This window comes from Centrocercus urophasianus, unplaced genomic scaffold (genome assembly GCF_019232065.1).
Source record: "Centrocercus urophasianus isolate 14NV4802_14NV808 unplaced genomic scaffold, USGS_Curo_1.0 seq_16, whole genome shotgun sequence".
Taxonomy (NCBI): Eukaryota; Metazoa; Chordata; class Aves; order Galliformes; family Phasianidae; genus Centrocercus; species Centrocercus urophasianus.
This window is the reverse complement of record NW_024884711.1, coordinates 10604129-10631311: the sequence shown is the minus strand read 5'-3', so window position 1 is coordinate 10631311 and position 27183 is coordinate 10604129. Positions and strand designations below refer to the sequence as shown.

Genomic DNA, 27183 nt, shown 5'->3' with positions numbered 1-27183 from the left:
GCTAGTTGACTTCTTGTGCCACAGTGGAGACAATCTTTTTCTTTGTGAAGTGAATAACATTAATTAGGAAAATTTGATCATTTTCCTAATTAGTAGAGCTCTTCACAGGAGCATTATTTTTAAGTGTTGTTACCAGAATTACTCAGGAGAGCTTAGAGATTTAGAGTACTGATCTTTAATTAAAGAGATCTATCTGTGAATTTTCCCATCTGAATTAAAATTCAAAATCTTTTTTGGCTTTTGTTTTTTGTTGGTTGGTTTGGGTGGTTTTTTTTGTTTTTTTTTTTTAAGGTTTCCAGCAACAGCAAATTTGAAGAAAATCTGATTTAAATGTTGCCTGCTGCACAGAAAATTACATTAAATTTCAATTAAAAATTTCATGTAGACAATTGCTCATTTATCCTGATGTCCCATATATCTTAGCCTTGGGTAACTAAACATAGATGAGCTGAAATCAGTGGCATTGCACTAACTTATGAGTTAGGATCTGCCCCATACATTTGGTGGTGAAAAAGGAAAGTTTGGACATCTGCCTTTTCTGAGTTCTACCCTTGTTGCTGTGGGCCTTCATGGAACAGATTAGCAGAAGACACACTTAATGAAGTAAAAACATGAATGATGGATGTTTTAAACTGCAGGAGTTAATTTAACTTCCATTAACTTCAGATGGTTGGACTAAATGCAAGAATGTGAAGTACTGCATGTGTTTTAAAACTTTAATAGATTTACCTGAAGTTGTCTGCTGTGGCTGGGTACAATAGTGATCAGTGTTGTTTTGGACTCCAGTTGATGGGAGATTACTAAGTATGGCAGTGAAGCAAGACTCACTGCAGTACTGTTACTGTGTAAAAACTACTTGAACCTTTTCAGTGTTAACAGAAAATTCTTGTTTCAACAAAGATAGCTACGTAATCCCAATGGAGGTCACAATCTGAGAGTAGGCATAAACCCACTGAGTCCTCTTAGCTTCTCTCTTCCCTTCCTTGCTGCTGGCTGTAGTTCAGCCTTGGCTCAGAACAGCTGTGCTGTGCTCTGTTTCAGGGCTGAACTCGGGTTATTTGCTGGGAGACTGGGCTGCAGCATGCTCTTGCCAGCTTAGGTCAGTGTTGGCCAGGCTGTATGACACACAGAGGCTCTTCTCTAGAGCACTGGGGGCTGGGCTGAGCTATTTCAGAGGGAATTTAAACTGCGTATGCTTCACGAGGGCAGCCTTCAGCTCAGGCACAGACTGCTGTGGACAAGAGCCAGGCTTTGGAGACCGTGACAGACAACTACTGAACTGTAGGAAAAACAAAGTCCTGAGCTTAGAACATAGCTCAGATAAGCTATCCTCCAAAAGCAGTAATGACTCAAGAGCTCGGCCCTATGTCACGATACTTCATAGCAGTATTTACACTGCTGGACAAGCTAGAGATCAAATGGACATTTAGGCAGGAGTCACTGAGGAGGGATGTGACCATGGTTGAAGTATGGATGGGGAGATATTGATTACAGAGTTTTAGGAAAATATTTCTAAAGTTGATCTCACAAAATTCGGCTCAATTTGCATATAGCAAAAATATCTTTCAGGAAAGAATCATCCCTTGATGTAGATCAAGTCAACTGGAGCTGACATTTGTTTGATTTGCGTTATTTTTCTATTCTTTCCCTCTCCCACCTTCCTCCTATTTTATATTTTTTTTAATAACCAAAACACTTTGAAAGCATCAGAGGTATTGAAAACAGTACTTCAGTGAAACTCAAATAGATAGAAGGTACCTACTAAAACTCATTTAATAGAGATCCCAAAGGCTTTCCTAAATGAAACCAATTACGAGCTCTTCCTGAGAGAAGGTGATGGACCCCTGGGATGTTTATGTACAAAACATTTTCCATTCAGAAGAAACCATTTCTCCTGAAGGCATTGTTGTGTTTTTGGTTTTCTTTTTTTTTTGCATGCTGACTATTGCATCATCATCTTTATTAATGTAGTTGGTGAAACACCTTGAAAATAATTCAAGAATGCAGAATATATTTGCATAGGATGCTGAACTAAAATTGGAGCAATTCTGTTTTATGCAATCTTACTGCTCCTTTGCAAAGCTATTAGATTTCTGATTGCGACAGTCTTAATGATAAGATTCTGCCAGTTTTCAAGTTCACGTTGTTTCCTGCTCTCCTCTGATAAGAAAACCAGAATGGGAAGTGCTTGCTTTATACAAAATATTATCTGTAGTTGCCAAAAATACCCCCTTACAGATGCTCTCATTCCTTTGAAATTTCTTTCCAAGGCCTGGCACCTCTCATGAATAGGGAAGGCAATTTTAACATACATTTCAACCTTTAGTTCCTCAGTGCATCAGTTTTAGTGACAATCATTACAATCAAGTTGACAAGCCTACACACCTGAGAGGCATTGTCAGAAACTGAAGTGAGCACACCGCCTGAAATCACAGCATTTGTTCCTTGACAGTTCTGGCACGGTGGCAGCCAGATAGGGCTGAAAAAAAAAAAGAGAAGGCTCTGTAGTTCCTCCTTGCTGATCTGAAGCCTGCAAACAGAGATCGTTTCAGATATAAATACTTGGAGCAGCCTGGTTGCCTGGGAGGCTGTTGTAAGAGTGAAGCATACTGATTCCTTCTGCAAAGGTTTGTGTTTCTTGACCCCATTTTGATGACTGATTGTTGCTAATGTTCATTCTCTGCAAAGATTCTCACTTAGAGAACTCATTTATATTACAAAGAAGAGGTTTTTGGGTTTTTTTTTTTTTTGGGGGGGGGGGGGGATACAAACTGTAGTTTATCTCTTTATTCTTGCAGCTGACAAAAAAAGGCTTAATGCTTGATCTGCTACTGAATTTTTACATTTTACATATGTTATATAAAGTCCATTTGATATACTCACTGTTTCAGGTTATTAACATATTTTACTTCATCTCTGTTGGTTTTTTTAGTGTCTGAAAACTTAGTGTTTTACAAAAGGAGTACAGTCTTAGCATTAGCTCATAAAATCTCAAAGTCCTCAAAGGGTTGGTGTTAGGGGCTTTTACTCATCAGCTGTGATTTCTGTCATAGCTGTGTGGAAAAATAGAACACATGACAATTAGGGTGGTCCTGAAAGTAATCCTTGCAAGTCAGTCATACACAGTTAAGATAAAATGTATAATTTTAATTATGAGGTTTGAGTATACATTATAAACACATTGCTCAAATAATTCATTGTCCTCCACCTGTGTCTTTTAAAATGAAACATTTCATGCAAGAAGTTACTGAACCTACAGAACTGAGCTATTAGCCACCCGTGTTAGTGATGGATATACCTCCCTTCTGGAATACTACCAAGCCTCTCCAGTGTTTTTCACAATCTCACTAGTAAAAAATGTTGATCATGAAAGTTCAGTATTGGAAGCTCTGCATTTTCCCCCTGTATGGGAACTGTTGATCATGGTCTGAACCTCTGATTGATCACCTGAGGTGAGCACTGAGTCAGCTGTGGGAGCACAGGTGAAGGTGATTCAGCTGTATGATGGAAGGGGTGGAGCCTTGCTGCACCTCTCCTAGACCCCATTTAAGTGCTGACTGCTGCTGGAGAAGGATCTCTTTCTGGAGATTGCTTCTTGTGGAGTTTGCTGTGAGCCTATGGCACTGGTGAGCATTTATTTTGATTATCTTTCAATCATGATAATCTTACTAAGCCTAACCTTTGTACACTTGTTGATTGTACACCCCCCCCCTTTTTTGGTTGCTGTTAGAAATGCACTTAGTTTGCTGACACTCTGCTGGTCTCCATGGGGGCTCTGGGACATGGAAGTGAGGGGCATTTCTAAGATTCCAAACCATTTAGGGTATACTAAGTTAGAGCTGACTTGCAGAGTTGACAATTCATTTCCGATTGCTGCTCCTTGTGTAAGGGGGGGATAAGCATTTCTCCAACTGCACTGACATCCGCTGGTCCTGATAGTGATGGATGGCACTAATGATTAATAATAAATGACTATTCTAATTGCTAGAAGATTAAGAAAAAACTTTGAACAATATTTCTATACCTCAGTCCACTTCTTAATAGCTACTCGTATGATTGGAAGATGATTATCTAGTATTCCCAGGCATTATATTTGAAGTTCATTTAGCCCCAGACTGGTAACATAATCATAATAAAACCAGATTTATTGGTTTGTTTCTCCTCCCAGCCCAATCAGGTAAAGCATAGAATTTTATAGGATATTGAGGACACTGAAACAGATGCTGAATAATAATGGCTAATCTCTGTTCATTGTGATATATCCCAGAACAGCTGCAAATGATGGCTGATCTCAGTTATTATCCTGGATAGCACGAAAATTAAGGATCTCTTCCAAGTACTTCTTCTGCATTATAGACTTTCAGCTTCTACTTAGTCCTTTTCCTTCATCTGACTGAAACTCCACAAATCTCCATAGGTAAGGGCACCTATTCCCCTTACTATACTTACTTACGGGGCACGACTCTATCTGGATTATTCCAACAGACATTCTAATGGGGTCAAAAAAGACAGAGGCTTCAATAGGTAATTACAAGTGTTAATACACTTGTGTTGATTATACTGAAATGTAGGTTTTGAAAATAAGGTATATACAAAAAAAAAAAAAAGATGAGACTACAAGCACTTTTGGAGATATTTATGAAACCATGTTTTAATCAACAAAATGTATACAGATAGGAGAGATGGGGAATCTCCATCCTTTTAGGAGAAACAGTTAAAATTTTTGAAAATATTGTCCTCCTGTTGCCATAAAAAGTACAGAACATACCTAAAAACAACGGGTTGGTAACAGACCTTGTATGGAAATGTAGCAATGGTGTTGGGAAGACCATGAGCCAGAGACGCTCAACCACTGAGTGGAGTGCTCAACCATGCAGAGGCATTACCTGCCTCAGACTCAGGGTATATAATGGAATGGATTTCACCGACTAGTTGCACAATTTCTTCCTTGTCAGGAGGGGGTGTGTTCTCATTACTGCAGTAATGAATAAATTGCTCTTCACAGAGATCTTTGCCTGATTAGAGACTTTTGAACATGGTTTTTTATTCCAAGAAACTGAAACGAATATCATTTGGGGGACTAAACATAGCTCAAATTGATGCCTGGGAAAAAAAAATCTCATGAATACCGTCATCCATATTACAAGCAGTAAAGCAGTAAGATATGGCAACTACAGTATTTTATTTTGAAGACTTACACATGTTATTCCTGTAGGCTTTTTTGTGCATTCCTTGCAGCTTCTTCAAATGTGTTAGGTTACTCCAAAAATGAGTGTAACTGCCAGGCATTTGTAAAGGAACCTGTATACCAAAGAGATATGAACCTCAATATTTTGAAGAAATCAAGCTGGAGAAATTTCTTTTCCTTCATCCCACATGTAGTCTAGGGGAATGTGAGGGCAGAGCATTTGTCTATGCATTCTGCAATACAGCCATGCCAGCAATTTGCAGCGAAGGTGACTGCAGAGTACACAGTCAACAAAAATGGTGCTGTTTTATGAAATGTTTGCAGCCTTTTTCAATGCAGAATGTTCCTCTAAAACACGTGGTATTTGTATGCATGTATTTCAATGATTATGGAAGTACTGCCTTCAGTATTAGGCCCCTCACTACAAGAAAGATATTGAGGACCTGGAGCATGTCTGAAGAAGGACAGTGAAGCTTGAGGGGTCTGGAGAACAAGCCTTTTGAGAAGTAGCTGAGGAACTGGGATTACTTAGTCTGGAGAAGAGGAGGTTCAATGGAGACATTATTGCTCTCTACAACTGCCTGAAATGAAGTTTTGATGAGGTGGGGATCAGCCTCTTCTCCCACTTAACTAGTGATAGGACTAGAAGGAATGGCCTCAAGTTGCTTCAAGGGAGATTCAGGTTATTAGGAAAATTTTTTTGAGTGATTTGGCACTGGAATGGGCTGCACAGGGAGGTGGTTAAGTTACCGACCCTGCAGGTGTTCAAGAAACATGTAGATGTGATACTAACGAGCATGGTTAGGGGAGGAGTATTTGTGGTGGGTGGTCAGTTGGACCAGTTCTTGGAGATCTTTTCCAACCTTGGTGATTGTATGATTCTGTGATTCCAAAGCTTCCAGTTGCAGATACTGGCATAGACTCTCAGAGCTCGACTGAAGTCAGTGGAACTAAGACAACTGTTATCCTCTAAAGTTCATTCTTTATTACAAAGAAGAGGGGGGAAAAAAATCACAAAGATGTGCCACTTTTTGTTCCAACACTATGCTGTTCTAGACAATTCAACACCACTTCCTAGCAAAAGAGAGCACAAATACCTCCCCTGTCTTAGCATCTTCTGTCCAACAGCCTGCCTGCTCATCTGTGATGTGGAAAAGGGACCACATAGCCCGGAACACTTGTTCCTTAGGGCTGCTCATCAGTCCTCTACAGGAGTTGGATGATCAACCACACTTCTGACTGGCTCTTAATGAGTGGCCCTGTTTAGGACTGTATAGACTAGACCAGTTTCCTATGTCATCCACTCATTCGTCTGAAAGGCTCTAAACTGAAATTGTCACTTGAAGGCTTTTAACACTGACTCCCACTACGCTTCATTCTCAGTTTTGAAAATGTGAAAATGTAGAGAATAACTGGCACAGGAAAAAAATATTTCTAATAAAATGTATACTGTGTATGTTTGTTTCTTGTGCATATATTGCAGCAGCTTTCAAACTCCTCTCTTCTGTAATGATTTTAGCTTTAATAAATGCTTTGGAATATGAGTTCTTTGTTGATTCCTAATGACGAAAGTTGCTTAGCTTGTTACTGAACTACATCTTTCTCAATCAGTGACAATTACACAAACAATCAGGTGCGAAGTGCTCTTTAACGCACCTCAGAACTTTACAAAGGATGGAAGCATGCAGTTCATTGTCACACCTTGCCGCTTCAGATGACTCACATTGTGGTAATTTAATCATCACTAGACTTTTAAGGATAAATTCCATGGAATTTCTATTGGTTACTGTGCTGTCTTTGAACATTATTTTTATCCATTAGGATGCCAGCCAATATTTTAGCGGAGTTTTTGCTTAATTTGACAAGGCAACTACCTTCAATTAAGGAACTTCCTTTTTTTATTATTTTTCCTTTAAGATGTCTTCTGAAATCTGAATACAATTTGCAAAATCTGAAATCATGCACATGCATTTTTGCTTGTCTTTGAGCCTGGAGGCTGCTGAGATACTTAATTTTATTAAATTGTCCAAACAAACCATTACTCTTGTACTGGTGGTGGTGTGAGCCAAATAGTAGCCTGAAGCAGAGCTGCTTGGCTCTGTTAAAGCCCTGAACTAATAGGTTCATAATGAAAGCAACAATTCAAACTAAACTGTAAGAAACAAGGAGGTGCCTGTGTAGCTCTCATGAAAGCAAATAAGTTGTTCCATTATAGTTCCATCATAAGAGGCCACATCTTTACTCACTCTGGAAAGCATGCACAAGATTTGCACACAAAGACCCACTATAAGAATTCTCAGCACATTTAAGAAGTGCTGCTCAAGCCCTCCTTACTTGTGAATATAAAGAACCAGGAAAATAGGAATAGGATGAAAATCACTCCTTGACATTAGGGTGAAGAAGAGGTCAAGACATCAGTTCTGTCTTGAAGACTTAAATGAAAGACAGTTGCACAGGTCTGTGCTAGTCTTCTGCTTTAGAGTAGATGCTATTCCGAAATGCAGTGCAATTTTGCATGCCCAATGGAGACTGGTGGTACACTGCTTCAAAAATCTGCTTCTTTGTAGATCAGATTTAGATATGTCTTGCCTCAGTGATGACTAACAAGAGCTTGAAATTCAGTTCTCCTTTTCCTTCAGTACAAAGTTCCAGATTAATTACAATATTACTTTCTGCTGTTTTTTACTGAATCATATTCCTAAGACGATGATCTGCTCAACACATGGACACTATGATCTTACCATTCAGATAACTGGATTTCAATCACTCAGCTCTCTCAAGTTCATTTTTAAGATTAATTTCATAATGTCTCTATGTGATCTAGAGAATGGTAGTATTTTGCTCAGATGGAAGATTGAACTACAACTGATTCTCCAAGCTTCTTGCCGGCTCTCCTTGACTTCTAAAGCTGATCTGTCCTCTGTTTTAGACAAATAATGCTATTTCAGAAATGTCTCATTAATATAAACAGTGATGTTCTTGATGTTTTTTCTCCTGATGCTGTAGCAGCCATATATAAAATCCTTTGTTACTGTGCTCAGGCTGAGTTACTGTAAGCACAAAGAAAGCATCATCACTGGGCAATAATTTTGCCAGACCAAGGCTGCGACTTTGCCCTCTGAGGGCTGTCTGTAAGCAGATAATACTGTTGAACTAGACAGAAGGATTTACAATGAACCTCTTTTTAATTATCATGTGTAACTCTAGGGAGCTTTTCAACAAAATTCTCTTTGAGTAATTTTAATATGTTTCTAAAAGATTTAAAGTGATATAGGTCCAGAAGCAGAATAATGTGTTGCTATTTTTAAATGCTGGTGTAAAACCCCAGCTGCACAGCTTTGTCTGTATTTGTATTTTATTAATCAGTCCATTTTAATGTCCTCACTTTTCTCTCTCTCATTCTCTTCCTCTAAGTCCCTGCTCAGCTGCTTCCCAGAGACCATTTTAAAATTAATTCAGATGATTTTAGGCATTTCTGATATGACTATTATTACAAGACTATCCTCTTGGTGAACCAGTACTGGAGGCAGTGTTATTTTGAGACCTTGTCTCATTGGTTCCTCCAAGCTAGCAATAGTCAGGCCAAATCCTGTTTACTTATTTATAATTTAAATTAATTTAAATGAATATATCACAGGATAATTGATTTTCATAATATATATTGAAACAGAGAAGTTCTAAGCTCCAGCTGCTTTTTCAGGGAGGGAAATGGTACCTCTAGTAACAAACCCCTCAACCGGAAAAATCATGCATTCGTGATGTATTTGCTTTGGCCTGTTGGGCATCTGAGGCAATTACTCTCCTGTGATCAGTGGCCAGTTCTAACTAACAGGTTTGGATACTCCACTGAGCCTGAAAGAGTTCTTGGCAGATCACTGATTTTAAGTGGGTCTAACGTGGATTCAGATTAAACACTCTTTGGATGGCAGCTGTTAGTGCCATTCAGCACAACGGTTAATGAGACATCTAGCCATAATTTGTGCACTCAACTAGTTAAACAAGAGCAAAAAGTCTGATTTTATTGACAGGAAAAAAGGAGGCAATTGCATTTAAAATGTTTCTGTTTACTTGATCCTCTTTCTTCTTTTGTTTTCTTTTATGGTTGTCTTGTAGATCACTATTGAGAACCAGTAACGTCAGCATTGGCAATTAGCCTGAGATCAGTGCCTGCTAACAAAAAATCACTTTCTGAGCATCCTTAGGGATAAAGTCATGCTTGTCTCCCTTTCTAAAGGCATAGTGATGGTGATCATGCTTCTCATTTTCCCAGGACCTCTGGTGTGTTCATGGTGCTGCTCCACCCAGGTTGCACTGGCAAAGCTTAACTCAATGGGAGGTTCCCATTAGACTTTCTTTCACAGAATCACAGAATTGTAGGGGTTGGAAGGGACCTCCAGAGATCATCGAGTCCAACCCCCATACTTTGGTAGTATGCTCCTAAGTTGGAGGATGTTGAAGAATATTTACAATACTATGTTAAATCTCTGACAGCTTTTCCTCAGAGTTTAGCTTACAAGTGGGGAAAAATGCACATCTTCTTAGTGTTTCAGTCATCTTTCCTGATATCCAGGGCTGAAGAACAGTAGTACTAAGGAATAGCTGACAGCTGATATCTGACATATGTGAAGTGAAGGAAATCTTCACATGTGGGATATGTACATGGTATTGCCAGGTCATCTCCTCTGTCATGCCTGTTACTGCACCATAACATATACCCCCATTGTATTATTACTTAATTTTGAATAAATGAAAATAATTTCATGGAAGAGAAAAGCATTTTTAACAAACTGGTTGGAAAAAAAAGAAAGTGATCTGATACTAATAGCAACTTTTCTTAAGCAGTTTTCATCTTATGAGCAAGAATTAATTTGAAATTGCATATACCTTCCCATTTTATCTAGATGATGGAGTGATTAAGCATGAGGGATTGTTTAATTTACATACTTTGTTCAACCTGTGTGTGCATTTATGTTGTTAAAAATGTTAGTCAATGAAAGACACACTGTGAACTTAAGTCCTTTAAAAAGCTTACTGGAAGTCAATAGCATTATTTTTGTGCATAATATAGAGCAGATGTAGAAATATCTCCAAGATCAGGATCTTATGTTGGCAGTTTCTCTGGGGAATACCATATTTCTCATTTTAGTAATGTAAAATATTTTATAAATGTCAGATGAAATATGTATGTTCTGAAAATACATACAATATCTCAAGGAGTTCAGCTAACAGTTTTCTACATAAAAATAATAAACATAATTAAAAATAATAGACATAATTTAAACACTCAGCCCAAAACATCAAGTTGATTATTTTAAGACTCAGCATAACATATCCTGGGTACCATGACTGTTTTCCAGAGCAGTGACATTTTTCTAAATCATGTTGTACATAAATTAAGAAATGTCTTCACTATCCTTTGAACAATGTCTCAGATGTTCAAGCCTAGGATGAAAACCTTACATGCTGCTGCTAGTCGTTTCTGGATTACCTTTTCCTTACATCTCTTTTTCTTCTGTTTCAGTAACATGATAAATCCACCAAAGTTTCCCATTTGCTGCCCAGATGTCATACAAATAGATTATGAGATACTGCTGGTTGCTCCTTGTATGTCCCATTGTAACCAATGATTCTTAATGCTATTTTTTTCCATCTACCTATTAAAAATGACAGGCAGAATTATGCAACAGAGGATTTGTTTGGGAAACCTCGTTCATAGTCTGCACATATAGTCAAGAAGACAAGCCCATTTCTTAAATACATCTGTAGTTTTGGAGGAACCTGTGATAAATCTAAACAAAGAAGAATATTTTTATGAGTTGAGGCTAATAAAGCATCCTTGCCTCTTGTGCTCCAGCAGAAAAAAGGTATCCACAGTCTTGTGACAGTGAGCATTACATGAAGCTATACTTACTGTGCTGCTGCATGTTGCCAGGTGTAAACACTTTGGAACATTACAGATTGTCACTCATTTTGATAATGGGTAATTTGCAGTGTCTCACTATTAATTACGCTAGTGATTAGTACAACATTGTCATTTTATAAGTATGCAATTGAGAGGCAGTAAGTTGAGGAGATGCGTATCTCTACTGGCGTGATAAATACATACGTGCTTTCTGTCCTGTTTCACCAATGTGAGTTGGCTTTCTTTCAGTCCTTTCTATGACTGCCTGGGTAAGCATTTTGAAACAAGTTACTGCCAGCTATGTTAGTTTACATACAGGAACAGCTACTTTCTGTGTATTCAGTTTTCCATAAGAAGCTATAGTAGAACACCACAGTGCCTCTATGAATGCTTTGTCAGACAAGGTGTTAGATATCTGATTTCTCACTCAGAGATGCTGAGCATATTCACATGCTATGAAAATGAACCACTTCTCAGCTTAGGGCTGGAAATCTTAAAAAAAAAAAAAAAAAAAAAAAAAAAAGCTGCTTTGAATGGGGCTTCTTCACAACCATGTTGTCTAGCTGTCCTGTTGGTGTAGGCAGGGAGGTAATACAGATGGTGGAAGTCGTAGGCCAGCTCTCTGCTGCTAAAGGCAGACACATCTCTGAAGCATTCTTTCCAAGCTTGCCAAGGCAAAGACCTTCAAGCAAAAAGCCATGTTTTATGTTTCTTTCTTTTTTTCTTTCTTTTTTTTTTTTTTTTTCTTAAATTTAAATTTTGGCAGGTATTGCTTTGTTTTTGAATTCTCTGTGGGTCTGTTTGTTCCTGACCAGTGGTTCTGGAGACTGCTTGGCATTTGTGACTCACAATGTGAACACCTGCTTCCTCACATTCCCAAGGGCACTGGGAAAATTGGAGCTGTTATGTACAAGCTCTATATTTCCCCACAGTTTAGGGCCAAGAGAGATTATTATATTGCCTAGTCTGATGCCCTGTGTTCCAGTGGCTATTAGATGTTGTAGATGTACCTCAAGGCTGAGACAGTTACTTTCATTAGCCCATGGTGTTTTATTCCATGAGAAGCCAAACTGCTGTGTGCCTGAAGCAGTATCTGAGACTCCTGCAATTCCCGAGAACTGATTAGTCCTTATATGCCCAGATAATCACAGAGAAAATCTCTGCAAAAAATCACCATCCTTGCCAATTTGAGCAAAAAAATTCTCTACTCCTCTTGGACTTGACTGAATTCAGACCCAGGCTTCAGATGTCTAAGAATATTTTCTGCATTAGTTTACTCTCTTCCTGGCTACAGCAAAATGAATAATCCATGCTTCAAGGGAAGGGAAAAACATACTGCAGAATATATCAGGCCAAATATCCTCTGGGAGGAATGGGAAGGGATTCTTCCTCACCTCTGTAGACAGCCAACTGGAGCCCTTGAGTACAGAATTTGATTATACTCATTACCTTAATGCCAACCTGCAAATCTCTGAAAGGGAAGGGTGTAATTCAAGCCATCTTGTTTCAGCCATAATGGAAGAAGCTGCACAGATGCAACATTCTAATGGATGTAGGGCTCAAGGGATCACCAGGGAATCTTGCCTGACATGACCTTCCTTTCCTGCTTGTTTGAGGCTCCCTTGGCCATTAGTTCTCCCAGAAGCTGAAGTAAAGCCAATATTTAAGAAAGAAAGACAGTTTTTAGGACAGTATCAAGCCATGGTGAGTGCACCACCTCCCTTTATAAGCTCTTATGGAGTTTAATTATCTTTACTGCTAGGAAATTGCATTTGATTTCAAGGTTGATTACATCTAACCTTAAACTTCCAGTCAGTGGATTTAGTTGTGCTTTTGTCAGCAAGAGTGAAAAAGCTCACCACTACCTGTTGTCTTTTCCACGTATCCTCTCAACCTTTTCTTGGGTAAGTGGAATATGCCCAGCTTTTTAAGCCTCCCATCACAAGACATGTGCTTGACATGCAAACTACTTGGATTTTCTCCAATATTTTCTCACCTTCTTTAAAGTGCAAGCACCAGAACTGTGCTTGTTATTTTAGGAACATGCAAGGACTGTGCTGGGTCCTTGCCATAGCTTTGCACTGAGATCTTCTGTTAGGAGTGATTATCCAGGGTAATCACTTTTTTTGTCATTCCTCAAGTCTCTGCTTTTTGAGACAGTACCCATTCCTACAAGCTTTTGATCCCCAGAGGTATTAATTTGCATTTGAATGCATTAAAATGAATTTAGTGTGCAGCCTGCTGGACAGTGATCATTTAGCCAAATCAGATCACTGCAGAAGTAATATATCTTCTTTATTTACTGTGCTAAAATACACTGTGTCATATACAAGTCTTAAAAGCACAGATTTTATCTTGGTCTATGCTGCTGAAAACAATATAAAATTGTATTAGATAAAGACTGTTTCTGGCTCTGCTGGGAAAGCTCCCCACATTGAATGAAACCTCCCCATTAAAAGGCTACATTTTAAAATTTGTCAGTGAGACACTTCTTAATCCCCATAATGTGTGAGTTGTTAATTCTGTGTAATGCAAGACTGGAAATCAAAATGTCATGTAGTATTAAGCCAAGTGCCTTGCAGAAATCCAAGTCTGTCCTAACCGTACGACTACTTTTATATAAATCTCCTAAATAACCAAAAACTGCACTGGAATGTCTGACAAGATCTAACCCCCTACTAACTCAGTTTGATTAGCATGAAATATATCTATTTTCCAGTTCTTTCTTTAATATTTAAGCATCCCCGAAATGCATACTATCTTGTGAGCAGCTCAAGCACCAATTTCAGGCTTTGGATGGTGCATGGCAGAACACGGTTCTTCACCACTTATATTTTTCTCTAAATCAGAGCTAGGTGGAGTATAAGCTGTACAAGTTGAGCTTATTTACAGCTGCTGTTTCTCTTTCAGAGCTAATGAATTATTGACAATCTAAGGATTTTCTGTTATATAAACCAGAAGCTCTATTCTTTAATACAGAGCAGCTCCTCACTACATAGAAAGGGGAGTATGTGCGAAGCTGGCAAGATCATTCAATATGACAGAACTTGTCAAATACACAAAATCAGGAACTATTGGTACATCTTGAAGAAATTATTTCAGGTCCAGTCCTCCAATCCTTGTAAGCGCAGCATCAGGAAGCAAGATGGACTCCAGAACAATGCATATTTTACCAGAGGTACCAATGGAAATTGCAGTATGCAAAGGATTTGTGGTGGCTCTCTGCAAAGATCACTTCTCTCCATTATTCTTCTTGGGACAAAACCTCGGCATCTATAAATGCAGTGGTGGTGCCCGTGGGCTGAGAGGAGCATGAAGTTTGTTGACATCACTGACCTACAGAGACAGTAGAAGCAGATACCCAATTTAGGAACATGGCTATAGTGTGAGCACTGGAGTTGGTGTTGCTTTTAGAATTCCCACGATGCATCATTTCACACTTTTTGCTGCTGTTATGGCTCGGTGCAGATTATTGCTCTGGGCCCTGTCTGTGTCTTCCTATTGAGCACAGTCATGTCAAGGAGAATGTCCCCCTGACATATGTATTTGCACTGTCCTCTACAAAAATTTACAATGACCCATGAACAGAAAAAATATTCCCTCTAAACTCTCGTACACATACTTAAGCCTTAAGATAAGGCAATTAGATGATTTAGTTCTTGGATGTATCTACTTTTAGCATGTGGACTCCATATGCTGTTGGCTATGAAAAGAATGAGCCCTCTAGTAAAAAGGAATGTTAGTTAATGGATAAGAAGGAGGTCACTCAGTTTATTTAAGCACTGGAAGAAGAGTTGGTTTTGCACAAGGTTGTGAATATCTGGAAAGCTTTAAGGACTGATAATACTAGATCATCCTTTGATTTAGCCATTTAAATATTTTGTTAATGTTCATAATTTTTTTAAGGATCTGATTCTGTGAAATCATATTTGCATGAATAAGCCTTATTCACAAACAGTGTCAGTGAATTACAGTGGTTCATTTGCATCAGAAAAAAATAATCAGGATGGTAGTACTGGGTCCTCTAATATTTATGAACTCTGATCAAAATTGTTTTATGAGGTAAACTTAACAACCATCTGGCATCGCCTATCATTTCATGCTGCTTAATTTCAATAGCTATGCGTAGAAGTCAGCAAGTATTAGCAATTCCTTTCTTATCTGAAGGCAGCCAAATGACCTTCTCCGTTAGACTTATATTCCTTCCTAAGAGAGGATTACTCCTTTGACTTTTATTTATCATATGAAATGAATGTGTGAGACAATAAGCCTATGAGAAATCCACTAGTGGGGCTGCTCATGAGGCGTGTTCTTGAGAATGAAGTTTCTTCCACCAATAATAGCACATTCTTCCTACTACACACACAGCCAACTGCGGGGTAGCATGACATCAGCTGTATTTCAGTTCTTACAAATCTCTGACATTTTTAACAGCCAATGCATCACTTTACAGTAATCTTTCCCAGAAAAAAAAAAAAAAACTACTTTCTTTTCCTTTACAAAGATACACTAAACGGCCATTAATTCCAGCTGAAGTTACAGATACTTAGCTGCTCTAAGAAGAGAGTCTTTGAATACAAACCTGCAAACCAGTTACTTGCATGCAGCTGGTCAGAAAACTTGTTTTAAGAACTGCAGAACTGAGATTTCATCAACAAGAATAAATATTTCTGTACTTCGGGATGTTCTTTATTCTTAGTATAAGGAATCATGCACAAGTCTACAGGATGAATAACACCATAGGTAATGTGGCAAGTGAAGTCATGCAAGCTGGGATCCATCTTCCCTTATACTGTTACAATAATTATATAAATGATTCAGTCCGCAAAATGCTTCTTGAGATTCAATTTTAAAGGGAATTTACCACAGTGGAGAGATGGGATTTTTATCTAATCAAAGAATTACTTTTTGCTGTTTACCCAAATGAAAAGATCAGCCAATCTTTCTCATTTAAAAAATACTTTTGCAGCAAGTCACTCCAAGGAGATTTTTAGTGTCTCTGATATGAATGCTGTACTGTGGGTATGGACTATCAAGTGCATCCACCGTGGATGCCGTACCCTGTTGTCTGACACCTATATTCTCAACAGTAATAATATAAACACAGTTGAATTTGGAAGAAAAAAAAAAAAAAAAAAAAAAAGGCTCCTGCATTATAGATTTGGGTTTCTCAGCAATTGTCCATATGAATGTCTTGAAATGAATCTAAGTCAGCTTCAGTGAAAGGAACAAAAATCTCGGAGCCTGACAATCTCATTGTGTCCCACTGAGAATCTTACTGCATGTCCCTTTGTAAATAATATAGGGCTGGCAGCCTGGTCATGGTTCCTTATAATGCTGCTTTGGGGCACCACCCAACCCACTGTCAGCAGGAATGTGGGCTCATGTACTGAGTTTTTGTTTTTTGTGTGATTGTGTCCTCAAAGCTGAGTTGAGTCAGTCAGAGAATGAGAGGAACATGTAATAAACTGACAGAAGTGATTTTTATCAACTTCTGTCATATTTTCTATTTTCTCTTACACCAGTAAGATTGTAAAATGATGGCCATGTATAAGAATGTTTATGAGCCAATTTGCAAATATTCCTAAGAGCAAAGAAGGAAGAGTTTGGTACAATGCAAAGGTCTGGTCCTACATTATCTTGTCAATATGATTCAGACAAATTATTCAGGGGGGTGTTTACTTGGTTAGAAGTTCTCAGGATTGAGTCTTAATGATGGAGAATGGCATTTAGCAGCTTATTTATAGTGTATTTTTCCTTCTTACTTCTGAAATAGGCCATCTATCCACGGCCATAAGTGTTGTCCTTCTGACCCAGCAGTTTCTCTTTAAAATGGCCTACACGAAGATAGCACAGGTTTGTTTAGTTAGAGGCAAAAACATTACTGAGGAAATTCAAGCCGATTCCTTTTCTGCTCTGTAGTGCATTGAAGAAGACTTTCACCTAAAGGAAATAAATAAGATACACATAGAAGGTGAATCTTTCCCAAATCCTCTTTCTGCAGGCACTGTCAGTGGGAGGCAGACCACAGGGACCCTTCTTCCCCAAGGTAAATAGGAAGTTCACTTTGCATAGCTTGTGTAAAGAGGTGCCAAATGAAGTCTGTTTGAGTGAGAGAAAACCCCTGGCGATGTTCCTTCAAGCCTAATCTGAAGGTCTATTTCACAGAAGCACCCCTGTAGGTTAGAGGAGAAGCCCACCCTGGTAAAATCAAAGCATTTTACACATGACCATGGCAAAGGGTTGGTTGGGTTGGGTGCAGAGCAGGCTCATCTACTGCAGCCAAAACGGTGCGGCAGCAAGTTGGCCAAATCGAGTATTATCAGCTGGCAGTAAGAGTTTAATTTTTTATTCTTTCATTCACATTGGATACGCAACAACCCTTATTCAGGATCTGCAGAGGAGCCGTGAGGGCATCGGGGCGAGAGCTGTGGCACCCCGGGAACCCCCCGCACACCTGCCCCGGAACCTGCGAGGAGAGCCCCGAGCATCCCGGCCTGGAGGGGAGCGGCATCCCGCCGGCATCAGCACTCCGGGGGAACATCTCCCGCCGTGCTTGCGGGAGCGCGAGGGGAGTCTCCTCCTTCCCTCCCTGCCTCCCCCTCTGCTCTCTCCTCCCTCCCGCTGCCTGCAGCCGCAGCGCAGGGCAGGAGGGAGCGGCGGCGGCAGGCAGAGCCGCCCGGCCCGGCGGAGGCAGGAGGGCGGGCGGGCGGTGGCTGCTCCCCGGCCCCGCCGCCCCGGCCCCGGCCGTGCCGCCGGCAGGCTCCGCCCGGCGCTCCCATGGCGCGGCGGCTCCGCGCCAGGTGAGGCTGCGCTGCCTGTTGCGCCGAGCCGAATCGCGCCGAGCCGAGTCGCGCCGCGAAGTTTTGCGGGAGGCGCCGCCGCTCTGCGATGTGAGTTGCGGGGTCCTGCGGGCACGGTTTGGGGGAGGCGGCACCACGAGAAATGTCGAAGGGGAGGGAGGGAGGCGAACGTCGCTGCTGCCGCTGCCCGGGGGCTGCCGTACTGTGCCGGGGCTGGGGATCAGCCGAGGCAGCGGGGGAAGGGGGAATTAAGGGGCGGAGGCTGCCGGGAGGGGGGCTGCCACCCGCAGCCCGGGGGAAACGAGGAGGGGAGGTTCCCCTCCCCGATCCCGAAAAGCAAAGGGAAAAGCGCCCGCCGCCGTGCCCGGGTTTCCAAGGCGCCCGTTCACCGCCGAGGTCGCGCCGATCCGCATGCGGGCGGCGGCCGGGGCGCGGAGCGGGGGGAAGACGCCGTTGGTGTCGCCGTGGGATTTTTCCACTTTGAGACCTACCTGGACCAGTTGCTACGGAGCAGGCGGCGGCGATGGGGAGGAGAGCAGCTCCCTCCGAACGCGAGCAACAAATGGCAGCGGGGGCGGCGGCGGAGCTGGCCGCGGCCAGGTGAGCTGCGCCGCCCGCAGCCCCGTAGGGCAGCGGCGCGGGGGGCGCTGCGGTCTCCGGGCGCAGCCGCAGCCCCCGGGTGCTCCGTGTGCGCGGCGTGGGGCTGTGGGCGGTGGGGAACCCGGCGGGGCACGGCCGCGACCTTAGGGCGGCACGGAAATGTCAGGCGGCCGGCAGAGCGTGTGTGCCTGGTGCTGTGCGGGTAGCAGCAAGCTGTGCCCTCGCCTTTCTGGGAATCTGTGCGTCCAGAATTTCCCCTCCCTAAAAATTTAGGACATAGTCTTGGATATGCTAGCGGGAATTTTTCTTTTCCTTCTTGGTTCTTTCCCTTAAAAATGAGAAGATTTTAGAGAATCGGTCAGAAAATTGCTGAGCCCTTCAGGCTGATGGTTATCACCCAATCTTGCTGAGCGTCCCTAGAGAGCAGAAATGGTGTGATTATGGAGCGAGAGCAGTCGGATAACTTGAGAAGCACAGAGGAGCCAACTCCTCACAGAGTCAGAATGAAAATCGAGCAACCAATGTACAGCATTTGTCTTAAAGAAATGAGCCCAGAGGTATTTCCATACATATGGAAATGACAAAATAAGCAACATGAGAAGATTGTAATTGTTTAAAAATAATAATCCTGACAAAATGTTATAAATTTGGCAAGGAAAGAAAAATGAGTGTTTTTAGAGCCTCAAACTCTTCCTAGGACGGCCTCTTCTGAGTGCCGAACAGTAGCAGGGAATAATTTCTTCTCGTGGTAATCTATCTAACAATTTGTGCATTTAAATTGCAAGGTGTGTGTGTCATACAAAGCAGTAACTGGAAGGCTTTGATACAGAGAACTACTGTGTTCCATTGGCTTACGTGTTGGTATTTTTCTTAGCAATTTAATTAGAAAGGACAGACACACAATGGGCTTCCCGTTTGATTTAGAAGGAAAGAAGAAAGTGATTAAGCTGTAAAGTAAACTAATTTGCAAAACCTTTACTATGTTCAGAGTCTAGTTTTCTAGTTGAGTTTCTGTATCTTGCTTGGAATTAATGCTAGTGGTGTGATTGCTGAGCTGATTCTGCAGCCCTCGCTTGTGTGAGTTGCTATGGGTTTCTATGGGATCACTCCTACAGGTGACTCCGATGACTCAAGGCAGCAGAATTGGCCCCACTGTCATACGGTCTCGCACACAGCGTGCTGAGGGAATGTGTCTCTTGGCCCTGATGGGAGGTCTGTGGCTATGGTGGGGAGTAGCTTGGGTTTGAGTCCCAGTCTCTTGCATTTATTCAGCTGTTGCTGCTGGGGTTACCACCTTGAGGTCTGCTGTAAAGGAACACTGCTTTTGGTGTGAGCAGGGCGAGCTCCTGTAGCTCATGGTGGCTTTCCATTGACTTGGGGCGAGCTGAAGCTGCTTAGCATCTCGGAGAACAGGACCAGAGTGATCGAGGAGGAGGATCAGATCTGCAGCTGTCAAGAATCAGCATGTTTTGGCTCAAATTAATCAAATTAATTAGTAAAAACGAAACATCTTTTTAATAGCTATAGAGGCTTGTGCTCTGGATCCATTCCTGTCCTGGTGAAATCCTTGGGAGCTTTGCTACAACATGAAAAGAATAGCAAGTGTTGTGGTTTGCCTCTGCCATATGCTTCACAGGGTTCTATTTAAAGTCTTTTGGAAGAGAGGAATCTTTTCCTTCTTGTGCTGAAGCTACGTTAGAACCTGGCTACCTTCAGAACAACCACATCATAGGACAGCTCAGGAAATAATCTCCTAGCAGTAGAACTGGAGTTTATGGACCTGTTCTCTCTTACAGTGCAGACTTGGGTGTCAAACCCCCGAGAAAATGTGTTGCTCTACTACAAACTCACCTGTAGATGCTCACTTAAAATAATAAGGCACTTCTAAATCTCGCTTTTAAGAGGTTTCATGTTATGTCATTCCCAATATTTATATGCATCATACAAGGGATTATCTCTGTCAGGAAGGATTCACAATTTTTGATGAAATGAAAAATTTAAGAAGCGGAAAAATGTGTAGAAATATTTGTTGTTATTGTTTCAGTTGATGAGGTGGATGAAGGAAGGAGCTTTTCTCCATGTAGAATATTGCGGTTTTGATCACTTGCAGGATTTACGTGTAGCTACCATCCTTGTCATTTGCATGCAAGTTCTTTGGATCAGTCCTGACTTGAGAATGTGAATTAAATCAGTGTTCTGTGCCCAGCAAAATCAGCTTTGTGGTTTTGCTTCATCCAGTGAATTTTTTTAGTACATATGAGGAAATCTCTTACAAAGCTCTGAAAACCAGACACTTACAATGCAAAGAGAACCTTATTTAAAAAAATAGTGTTTGAGCCAAGAATAAATTATTGGAGTTCATGGAATGCATAGCATTTACCTTGGCCTGTTTGACCAACTCTTTTTAAATATTAACTTATTTACTAAAAGTCATCTCCTGAAAGGGCAGCCTGGGTTGGATACTTCAGCACTGGTATGAACTCTATTGGTGAGGCTGTGTTTGTAGCCTGTGCTGCCATGTGTTATGCAGGGACCTAGGCTGAACTTGGAACAACACAATGCTTACTGCTGCCAACCGAGAAATAATTTTTATTCCTGTCCCCCAGATATTTAAATGCTCTATCAAGTTCCTTCAGCAAGCAGGTTTGTTTTTAAGACAGTTTCTTTCTGTGCTGACTTCAGCACTGTGTGTGGGGAAGGCCTGTTGCCATGTGGTTTGATGCAGCCCCTGATTCCTGCTTCTCATCAGCAAGGTAATGGTGATGGTAGCTGAATTAATGTGCTTGAGGATGTTTGTTTTCTTTGTTTGTTTGTTTTTTTTTCTCTCTGGTGAACATCTTAAGGATGAAAAGAAAGAGAAAGAGAAAAATGGGAACAGACAAAGTAGGCCAGATGCCTTAGAAATAGGAGAAAAGCAAAAGGAAGAGACAGCAAGGAAAAAAGCTCTGGGTGAATGGTGGAGTTGAGCCTTTCTGAAGGATGAAGCATTTTGTGTGGCTGTAGCACAGTCCTTTAGTTTGGCTTGCTGCTGTGCTGGGGCTCGCCCAGAGACTTGGGGAAGACACTGTGGTTGGGCAGATTTACTTCTTTTCATTGAGTAGGAGCCTTGCTGAGGGAATGGGCTGAGCTTTCTGTGCTTCAGCTCCACAGACAGATGAGATAAAAGTGCCTCTTGAGTAAATGGTGCCTTTTCAGAGAGACATTCAACTGAGTAATTGGAATTTTTACTTAAACGGAGATGAAAATTAGCACTACAGATCTTGTTGCACTTGACTGTGGTTTACCTTTGCTTTTCTGGATCACTCCAACTACTTTGTGTGTCTTTAAAATACATTTGTCCTACCTTAATAGCAATTTTGTAATGTTGCTAACTTGTCCTTTGAAAAGAAGCAGAAAGTTGAACTCTGCCTGCTGAATAGTGCTGTAAAAGTACAGTAACAAGAGAAAGGGAGAGGTGACAGGAGTGAGTGATAGCACAGAGATGGGTTGCTGCTCTACCTTGGAAGTAGGAAAGCAAATGGAGACTATTTAATTATTTAAGTAACAATAAACAAAAAGTCTGGTTATGCAGTAAAAGGGGAGACAAACAGTAAGTAGAAATTTGAGAGAAGGAAATAAGGCATAAGAAAAGTAGAAGGTGGATGAGCAGGGATCAAGTGGACAGGGGCGGGCTTTCACTGGGAAAATGTAATCTGTATCGATCAGTGTATTGCAGTGCTTCCATAGCTTGACTTCTCCTCAAATGGTGAGAGTCTGATGCAGCATGTTCTTCTCTTGGGGGTCGCCTCATGTTACTGTTTTTCCTTTGGATGCTCAACTGCAACTAATAGGGCACATGCTTTAAGGTGCACGTCTTGGTGACAGACCATCCTAAGAGGTATACTACGTAGATGCTCTTTTAATGGTGTTATCATTTTCTCTTCTGTCAGTGTTGCTCTGTAAGTTACCTCTCCTCCTTTCTCCAGCAAGTAACAAAATTGATTTTAAAGACAAGTTTTTGTTTGTTTGTTTGTTTGTTTTGCAGCTTACAAAAATTAGGCTGCTTACTTCTGCAACTATACTTACTAAAGTTGTTTTGTATGTAAATACTGGGGGTATTCGCTGTTTCGATAGGGTACTTGAAGGACTACTTCTAGGGTTTGTGCTGGGAGTTAATAGGACGCAATGAAAGCAAGTGTTTCTTATTTTCTTTCATTTGGATTGAAAATGTGTATTCCTTGGGGTGGAAGTTGGTATACTTTGTGACAAATACTTTTGCAGTAGTTAAAAAGTATTAACTTCTATGTGCACGTGAAAAATAGGCAGCAAAAGGATGAAACTTCTGGACATTCAGATGAATTGATGCTGTTTACTGTTGCAGAAGACATCTTAATTAAAAATAAACAAAAGGTTGCTGGGTGTGCAACCTTTGATTCTTGCCAGTGATCTTCCTTCCTAAAGAACAGAATTTGTAACAATACTGAGCAAAATAACTGCAACAAAATCTTCCGTGAAGTTTCTCACTACACTGCATGCTATTTAGTGGGCAGTGGTGGTTGTATATCTGGTTGATGATACTCCAGCTTATGGATATTAAAAAGAACACACAAAAGTTTAAGATACAGATGTTCAAATTACTGAACTTATAGCCCATTTGTAGTTCGTGTTGGATAATGACAGTGGATCCATTCAGACTTCCATTTGCATTGGTTGTTTTTTTTTAATTCTTCATACAGCAGTATTTAAGTACCATGTTAGCCTTATGAAACCCCAGACTTTTCATGTGCTCCTGAAAACAGAGTCTGAAGTTGTCCTGGTTTGTTTGTTTGTTTGTTTGTTTGTTTGTTTGTTTTATCTGAAGTTGAGGATTGTGGTGGGGTTTTTTTGTTCTTCTTTTTTTTTTTTTTTTTTTTTTTTTTAAATTAATATCTTCTATTTACCTCTGTCCAGGCAAAAATGGTGTTTGCCAAGAAGAAAAAAAAAAGAATAAATATGTGCAAATTTAAGAGGTCCAGAAGAAAGAAAAAACTCACAGGCAAAGGCTACTCAGAGGGCCAGGGGTCAATAAATCTAGGGCTCTCTCTGTCTTATCAGCATGAGTGGCCCAGGGTTTGCTGCTGTTGTTGTTTGTTGGTTTTTTTCCTAGAGATGCTGCAAATGGTCTTTAAAATTTATCGTGATTATTAAACATAATTTATCCTTATTAGTGTCAAAAGAGAGAATGACCCTTAGTTCCTTTTTCCTGAAGTGAACAGAGTGCAATTGCCACTGCAGCCTTCATGTAGTCTGACAGAATTTCTAACCATCCGTTTTGCCTTTCCAGTGTTGTTGACACCGAGTCCTTGTGATGAAAATGGGTTGCTTTTAAACAGTCTCTTTTTAACAAAGTTTGTAATAGAATATTACTGTTCTTGAATACTCATCATTGCCAAGCTGCAGATGCACTAGAAGGGAAGGCGTGTATCAGAGGATATCTGCTTTCAAGTACTCATTTTTGGATTTTGCTGTACCCTGGATATGTCTGGTGTTGATCAGAAGATAATGGTATATAGATCTTCGGTCTGTTCTGCAAGAATATCTCCTCCTTGTTAAAGCTGAGAAATTCCAATCTGTTTCAAAGAAAATGGTCTACGTGACTTTGTAAAGAGGAATGTGAGAGGAAAATTATTCTTTTCTAGAATCTTCAAATTAAGAGTGGAACAACTCCCCACACACAGGGGAGTGCCTTAGAACACAGCATACCTTAGAACTTCACTTGTCACCTCTCAAACACCACAGATGACTAAAGCACACTAGTTCAAATTGAGTAAGAACATCTCACCTTTGATTTAAAAGCAGTGCAGGGATGAAAGCATGCACTCAGTGGGCAATCTTTCCCCTGTGGGTGCAGATTGAGGCAGCTGAGCGGAGTTGCTTTGTCCGTGCCGACTAGATTCCTTCTCCCATTCTTGTTTTAAGCGTTGTCATTGAAGAGTTAATGATTTCTGTTAAGAGATTCTATCGGTTACTTACTGTTTCCAGAATCTTTTGCAGTTTTTGCTCTTTGACAGACATCACTGTATATGTATTATGCTCATCATTTTCATCAATTACACGTTATGTTTATTGGCAGCTCTCATGCATAAATACTTATTTTGCTAGAGTAGGAGACAACAGGATTTAAGTGTGTAAGAAAATGGTCTTTGGCTCGGAAAAAAAAAAAATTGTGATGGATACAAATGGTATTTCAATAACTTTCGATCCAAAAACTTTTCTTGCAAAGCGACACAACTGTTCTTCTTGCCAGTCACGGCAGGTGCTCCATCTGTACAAATACTGCCTAATTTGAACCAGTCAAGCTTAACATTTTTTTTCCCACTATCTGCCACATTCTCAACAAATTTTCTCAGTTCTTTAAACAAGTGTGAGGCAGCAGTGTGGAACAAAATGGACAGAGGCCAAGCAATTCCCTTAATTATAGCAGTTGTGTAGTGTTTTTTTGTTTTTTTTTGTTTTTCTTTTTTAACACATTGAACAACAACCGTCAACTGTGCAGTGTCAGTATCATTGCAGCTTCCCTTGGTGGTGAGCAAAAAAAAAAAAAACCACTTACATGAATCTGTTAAAGATTGAATCAATGCTGTTGCATCATTTACTATCATCTCAGCCCCTCTCATTGTCATGCTGCATGAAGAACTGTAGATGTATCAGCTGTGCACTGCTCTTTTGATCCGGTCTGCATAGCAGCAACTGATACACTTCCTTGCCTTCTGCCTGTGCTGCCCAAGAATGGTTCTTTCTTGTAAGTAATAGGGATGTTTGCTGTTACACCTTCACTGCTGACTTCAGCTCACAGATGCGTATTTATTTTTTTCCAGACAAAAAGCTCCTCTGCTTGGTACCTTTCTTGTTATGGAATGAGACTGCATATTGGATACAGTCAAAGATTTTTTTTATTTTTTTTTTTTTGCATAAATTTGCAAAATATGTGTGTGTGAGTTTGTGTGAAAACACTGTTCACATTTAGAATGTTTGTGTAGCTGTGTCACTGCACACAAACGTACTTCTACTGACTCTGCACTTTCTTCAAAGAATGTAGAGAAATTCTCTCCATGCAGTGTCATCTCTATGTATTTTCTTCTCCGTGTTTTTACTGTGACATGCATGACTTGCCAAGCAATGCTCTGGAGATAAGTAAATTGCTTTAAAAAGTTTATGGCTGTTTGAGTTAGCTTGAGCAATCATTAGAAAACCATGAGGTGAATGAGGAGGCTGCAGGTTGCTCAGCTCCTTTATTTTCCTCCTGCCATATAGATGCAGAGCAGGTAATCAGTGGTTTGCATAGGTTTCCAAAAACAGTCTTGCAGACTGTGGTTATTGTGTCTTGGATGTTTGATGTTTTAATAGAGCAGATTTAATCACGTTTACTAAAGTGTCTTGTTTTTAATTCTGCTTCTAAAAGCTGTGCATTGCAGCTTTGAATCCTACCTGATCACTTGGGCTCACGCAAATGAATACAAATACTCAGGCTTGTAGAACAGTACTTTCCACTTGCTCCATGCAGCATCAGTCACTCACTTCAGTACTAGCAAGGGGGAAACAAGAGGCTGATTCTGTGAGCATTTGCCCTTCCATTCACTTGGCTCCTGTACCAAGGCCCTCTCAATTTCCTATGTATCTGCAGTTTCCTCACTTATATATATGTATTAGCAGTACCTTTCTTCATTTTGGAGCACTCAGTTGCAGGTAAAGGACACTGACAGCATAACTTCTCAGTGACTTAAATACCACAGCTGACAGAGATTTAATTGCTAAGGATCAGCTATTAGCGAAGCACAATTCAATATTTCAGCCTAGGGAAAAAAAAAAAAAAAAAAAAAAACATGTTTGTTTTTAATTGCAGATAATGAGCATGATGTGGTCGGTTGGTATGAATCAATTTTGGCTGACTACTGAGGTGAAAGGTTTGCGGTAGTGGAAATCAGAGACTGGGGAAGGGGGGACTTCTTGCTACCAGCAGTTATCTGTAGCGTTGTCACCCACACCCTTTGCTGTTCACAGAGTTCCCTCCTGGCACTTTTGGATAGAAGGCTTGCTCCTGGAAATAGTTCTTTCATCCTGAGAAATAGGCGCTAAACTTTATCCCTTCTCCAATATAACTTAGGCCAGCTGCTTTTATTTGACAGCTTAATAATTGTACCTAAGCTGCCTTTGAAAATATTTTGCTTAGATTTTATTAGACTTGAATGTATTACTTTCTCAAAGGATTTTTATAGTTCTTAGTAAATAAAGAATGAATCTGGGAAAAAAAAAAAAAAAAAAAAAAAGGAAATTAAGTACTCCTTGTCTTTACTTCCAAAACAAAATTGATGGGAAAATGTGCTAATTATATTCTTTTCTAATCATTTTCACACCTGAATGGAAAGAAAAGAAAAACTCCTGTGCATAAGCCTTTTGAAATCTGTTTTCTTGTGCCATAGCCTTTGCTTTTTCCAATTATAGAGAAACATGTATTCCTCAAATGTGATCAGAAGAAAATTACTATTCAACCGCTGTGATAACCAGTGAAACATGGGACTGAAAGTCAAATAACCTACTGCTCTGCGGCAGGAGTGGTTTTGGAGCCTTGATTTCAGTGTTGCAAAGGGGAATGAGCCCTGTTGTCACAAGAGCAATGATGCACCTATGAATATGCCAGAGCACCACTTGGAAGGACACCTCTTTGCTTTAGG

The 27183-nt window shown here is 40.5% G+C and overlaps 2 protein-coding genes across 8 annotated transcripts in view; one reads left to right on the top strand and one right to left on the bottom strand.

The window, feature by feature from the left end:
• Nucleotides 1-2896: 2896 nt before the first annotated feature.
• On the bottom strand, nucleotides 2897-19863 carry LOC122159341. Its single transcript, XM_042816830.1, has 5 exons — nucleotides 19785-19863; nucleotides 18385-18754; nucleotides 14264-14426; nucleotides 5199-5301; nucleotides 2897-3053 (listed from the first exon to the last, which is right to left on the bottom strand). The coding sequence occupies exons 1-5, from the start codon at nucleotides 19861-19863 to the stop codon at nucleotides 3025-3027; spliced, it is 744 nt and encodes a 247-aa protein (XP_042672764.1). The 3' UTR covers nucleotides 2897-3024.
• Nucleotides 17904-27183, top strand: part of LRRC3B (leucine rich repeat containing 3B) — a 50612-nt gene continuing 41332 nt past the window's right edge. The window contains exon 1 of one of the 7 annotated variants that reach the window (XM_042817400.1): nucleotides 17904-17983. The gene's annotated coding sequence lies outside the window, so the exon portion shown is untranslated. Of the gene's footprint in view, nucleotides 17984-18350; nucleotides 18494-20935; nucleotides 21247-22254; nucleotides 22371-25162; nucleotides 25254-27183 lie in introns of those variants that run through there. The other 6 variants (XM_042817403.1, XR_006168569.1, XM_042817405.1 and 3 more) reach the window with 6 other exon arrangements.

Excerpts from the sequence above, each read along its gene's own strand:
- LOC122159341 (XM_042816830.1), bottom strand. The coding sequence starts at position 19,863 with ATGGAAAGCCACCATGAGCTACAGGAGCTCGCCCTGCTCACACCAAAA. Across the intron at positions 18,755-19,784 it reads TTACAGCAGACCTCAAGGTG|GGAGGGGAAATTCTGGACGC; the intron begins GTAACCCCAGCA and ends CTAAATTTTTAG. Across the intron at positions 14,427-18,384 it reads CTCCGTAGCAACTGGTCCAG|GTCAGTGATGTCAACAAACT; the intron begins GTAGGTCTCAAA and ends CTGTCTCTGTAG.